Below are 4,982 nucleotides of genomic sequence, written 5' to 3'. Positions count from 1 at the left end.
AGGCACAATTTTATGGCACCTGGACATGAAACCCAACTTGGAAATTTTTTCCTTTTAATTTGACTCCATGCATTTGTGTTTTTGGGGATGTGATCAATTTATTCGCGGAAAATGCTCAGCATATAAATTTGGCTGATAGCTTGCAAAAACTTCTATATTACAACTGGAGTATGGAGGTTTATGATATCTTATTAAGATGTAACTTTACCTACTATGTCATGTTAGATTTTGATGATATAGTTTTCACTCAAATTTTAAGATGTTAAACCATTGTTCTGGTATTTGGTTTGGTGAAGCAGGTTTCCAACATCTCTGCTCAAAGTGGGGCATGACAACAGATAGGTCAAATGTTCAATATTTTTTTTGTTCATAAACATCAAACCACATACTGATATAGCTGTATATCAGTATGTAAATAATGTATATTTGAAACCACTAGTTAAGCCACAATGTATATAATCTGAAACTTGATGAAGAAATTAATGCATCAAACATATACATAGGCTTTTCTCCTCCTTTGGCTGTTGTTTACTCTCTCGTTTCATAGCGCTTCTGTTTTAATCGCTGCCTCCCTTCAGCCATATATTTGAGTGAGACTGTTTCTTCTTTTCAGTGATCTGTCGGATATATATCAATATAGAAAATGCAATGAATATTGGTTACCTCATAAAGAACAAAGAGCATAATGAAAACAAAATACTAATTTGGAAATTTGATTCATGTGAAGATTGTGTAAGCTCCAGGAAAAACTCTGTAGAGTGGTACTGAATTTGGAAATGTTCTTTAACAAAATTGGTGAGTAAGCTAAATTCGTTGATCTGCAGAGACTCATTACTATTAGTTCTTAAATAACAATAGACAGCAGAGTTACATCCCGAATAAGACAACCTTGGAGAGACCAATAAAGAGGGAAAAACAAATTATAAGACACAACTACAACAAGAGAAAACCCTCAATTTCATCCCTGAAGTATTACTCTCTCCTAAATGGTTAGTAAGAAAATTATACAAGTATTCTCTCACATTAGAAATCATAATAAGTAATCCTTCAAGTATTGTAAAATCTATCAAATTGGTCCCTAAAGGTTTGTAAAATATACTAATTCAAGCACTAAACTGATGGATGCTCAATACTTAGTGGATTACTAATATAATTTTATTACTTTTAGAGAGTAAATAGGAGAGAATGCAATACTTCGGATACTAAATTGATGGTTTTATTCAATGCAACAATATCCAAAATCTTCTAATCATTCTTAGGTATAGCTTATGTTTCCCTCACGGCCAATCTCCGCTTGCTTCATGCTCCAAGCATTCAGTTTTGAGACCACCACACTCTGGCTTCCATTGTTAAATGCATAAAGATGGGCATCTTTGTCTATAGCCAACGATGGATAAACTCTACTAGTGATACAAACTCTCCCTTCATCCCCAAAACTCTCAATAATGGAGTGGTCAATCTGCATAACAAGAATACATCAAACTACCAAGCATATCATAAAACAAGGAGGAGTATACTTGTCATTAGAAATAGACATACCAAGCTTCTTAGTGAAATATTTTTGAGATTAGGATCTATGTCAAAGATAGTTCCATATGCAGTTTTGTCAAGATCATGGCGAAATGAGGACCTGCAAAGTGTAGACAAAAATCTGTCTCAATCACAAATTTAAGTTGGGGGAATGTTAGAATTCAGAAGCAACCTTCTTTGGTCATTGCACATTAGACCAACATATCTATTGGGGGCTCTATATATTTTGAAGAAGATTGCAGTATGCTCTTTGAGATCCTTTGAAGCTAAAGCTAACAAACCAAATGGCCCTATTATGCCACTTCTTGATGCATCTTCTTGGCTACAGAGTAGTTGGGGATCAACTCCATCGGGATCAAGAAACTCGGCACTTTGTAGCTCAGGTAGCTCAAACAACACTTCTACATCGGCCTTCAAAAGTTTAAATTTGAAAGTACTTTAACGTTGATGTTGTACTTGGTCTAAAATTTACCATTGAAGAATGGAGATATATAGCATCAATTTACTTACCTGGGATGCAGTGATACCTGAGACTTCAAGATTTGATCCATAGACGAGTTTCTCTCCCATTATACTTATGTGTTTATCACGTAGTTTCTCTACCTCTTCAATTGGCCATTGCACCAATCGCTTCCCACTTTTATCAAGCCAAACTTGCCTAGGAATTGACTACATTCCAAAAAAAAGGATCTTTCGTCACTATGATGCCCTTTCAATCCACATGAGGAGTAATAGTAACACACTTTCTAGCATATTTTTTCTTATACAATCTCTACTATTGATTAGCATTCACTGAAAACTACAATATCACATGTTAGACTCATTAAATTGTGTTTTTCAATAAATTTCAGCTAATAGAGTGTTACAAAGAGTATGGTAAAATGTGTTGCTAACATTCCCTAAAAAACTAGACTTTATGATATGATTCACATGAACATAGTTACATAGAAACAATAAGGTAGCTGAAATAACTAAGATACCTGTAGACCAGCCCATCCTTTTTCAATGTCATCTTGTGTGGAGTCAGACTCGTTCACCCACCCCCACAATATCCTCCTGTTTTTGGCATAGTCAAAAAATGACTTGGAAGCATAGAATTTACCATAGTCATACCTTAAGTCTGAACTAGTTCCTGTAAACCTAACATCAGGAATGAAGTTTTCCTGATCAGATACATATTTACCAAGAAAATAGTAATCATGCTGCTTTCTTAGATAGCTTATCTTCAAGACATGTCTAACACTTGGATTTTGCACAGATGTATCCACCCCATTTTTGCTGCCACTGATGTTAACAGGGAAGAAGTCTGGACACTCACAAACTCCAGTATTATCTGATGCGTAGAAGGGATTAGGATCCACTTTCCAATTAACAAAGTCCTCACTTTGGTAGAGAATTGTCTTCCCTTCATCACCATTTTGAGCACCAATTACTACCCTCCATTTTCCATCCTTTCCCTGCCAAGCAGTTGAAGGGTCTCTGAAGTTATTCACTTCAACTCCACTTGGTGGACTCATGACAGGGTTCTGAGGGTGTTTGATCCATTCCCTTAAGAAGGGGTCTGATAGATTCCTTGGCATAGCCAAGTTCTGAACTTGATGTTTCTTATCATCAATTCCTGTGTACAAAATTACTGGTTGTTCTTTCCCTGGGATTATAGTGGCTGAGCCTGACCAGCAGCTATTATTATCATATGGTCCACTTGGTTCAATAGCATTATTTAGATGAATCCAATTGATGAGATCATAGGATACTGAGTGACCCCATACAATCCTATCACCAAAGGTTGCTGCTTCAGGATTATGCTGGTAGAAAAGGTGATAAACACCTTTGTAGTACATAGGCCCTGGAAGATTAAATCAACATTAAGATCAATCATCTTATTATAGTTTGGGTTGCTTTAACAAAGTATGAATTCTTAGGTCACGATTAGATAAACTTCTCCGTGAGTACTTTTAGGGAAAAAAAATGAATTGAGTTTTTTCCATAAGCTAAAATCAACTTATGCAGTCAAGTTTTTGGAGAAAATAAATGAGGGATTTTCTAGAAGTTATGTTCATAAGTTGATTTTAGCTTATGGAAAAAAATTAATTTATTTTTTCTTCTTATTTTCTTCTCATATAAATACTTACTGAAAAGTTTATCTAAAGAGGGTCTTAATAAGTCAAAGAAATCAAGTTTCAAATGGAACATAAGAGAACATGACAGTTTCTATTTTCTCTTATGGATGATGAGCTGGGGAGGTAACCAAATAACTGATAGTCATATAAATTCACGGGCTTACCATTTGGATCTGCATAATGAAGAATCCATTTCCAATTATAATCAGCAAAAACATGTCAAGTGAAGAAAGAAAAGGATTAGACTTATCAGTGGTATAACAAGAGAAGCAGAACAGAACAGAACAGATAAACTAGTAAACTTACGAAGCATTAATGCTAAAATTAAATTCACAAAGCTTGGTGAGGATGAAAATACCATTCATCCAATTCTGTCGGGGCTGAAAGTGATAAGAAGTTCGGTAAGGTTGTTTTTCAGGTGTTCTATTATTGATGCTATGTGTGGATGTTTCAATTCCATTTCCACTGTTCAGCAGAAAAGGAACTATCACAAATAATAGTAGTTCTGGAATGATCTTCATGATGCAAGCATGTAGGAGAAGGAGAATTTCAACAAGAGAGAAGATGGCTTATCTATGAGTTTTATTTTAGTTTGATCAATGACTTCATATATGCACAGTACATCAAGAAACAGGAATATTATATCCTAAATGGATCTGTCACCTTGTGAAAAGAGACAAAACCAAAGCCAATCAGATTTTAAATATACATCACCTGGGATATATATATATATATATATATAGTTATGCATACAAGTCTACATGATATAATTAAATAAATTTAATTTAATGAAAAATATATTATACACTCACTTTGTAAAATACATTTTATATTACTATCCAATCATAAATTATCACACATGGTAAGATTATTGACTTTTACAATAATTATCTTAAAATTTAAAGATGATTTTTTAATTGATTAGCTTAGTAAATTTTTTTTACTAACAATACATAAACTCAAATTCAATTAGAATGCAGTAATTATAAAAATATTATTATTGTTACTATGATAAAATTATTGACTTTTGTACTAAAATTCTATTACGGGTGGTTTCTAATTAGTTAAGTGAGTGTATGTAAATTCAATCCTAGTTAATACCATGTTTTGACAAATTATTTTAAGCACTTACGGCTGACTCAACCATTAACTTTTAAAAGAACTTGGTATGATTGCACCTAGATCCGAAATTTGGCCATAAAGCATGGCCTTTCCTTAGTGACTAGTGTGGAGGTTGGCCACACGGGACAGGGAAAATATGACAGGCTTGATGCATATGCTCATGTTATGGCTGAAGCTATCTAGAGAGCTTAGCACGTGAAAATTACCCAC

At 34.1% G+C, this 4,982-nt stretch overlaps 1 protein-coding gene across 3 annotated transcripts; it reads right to left on the bottom strand.

Moving 5' to 3' along the window:
- Window positions 1-343: 343 nt before the first annotated feature.
- LOC114383076 (beta-fructofuranosidase, insoluble isoenzyme CWINV1-like) lies at window positions 344-4,282 on the bottom strand. Of its 3 annotated transcripts, XM_028342670.1 has the most exons (8): window positions 4,009-4,282; window positions 3,815-3,823; window positions 2,511-3,376; window positions 2,041-2,199; window positions 1,703-1,941; window positions 1,540-1,630; window positions 1,282-1,459; window positions 344-617 (listed from the first exon to the last, which is right to left on the bottom strand). In XM_028342670.1, exons 1-8 carry the CDS (start codon window positions 4,169-4,171, stop codon window positions 610-612), a joined length of 1,713 nt encoding a protein of 570 aa, XP_028198471.1. In that variant the 5' UTR covers window positions 4,172-4,282; the 3' UTR covers window positions 344-609. The 3 variants fall into 3 exon arrangements, with proteins under 3 accessions (XP_028198471.1, XP_028198470.1, XP_028198472.1); XM_028342669.1 differs by lacking the exon at window positions 344-617 and having other exon boundaries at window positions 734-1,459; window positions 4,009-4,281; XM_028342671.1 differs by lacking the exon at window positions 344-617 and having other exon boundaries at window positions 734-1,459; window positions 3,957-4,066.
- Window positions 4,283-4,982: the final 700 nt, after the last annotated feature.

This window comes from Glycine soja, chromosome 14 (assembly GCF_004193775.1).
Source record: "Glycine soja cultivar W05 chromosome 14, ASM419377v2, whole genome shotgun sequence".
Lineage (NCBI taxonomy): Eukaryota > Viridiplantae > Streptophyta > Magnoliopsida > Fabales > Fabaceae > Glycine > Glycine soja.
The sequence above is the reverse complement of the archived record's forward strand: the minus strand, read 5'-3'. Positions and strand labels throughout refer to the sequence as shown.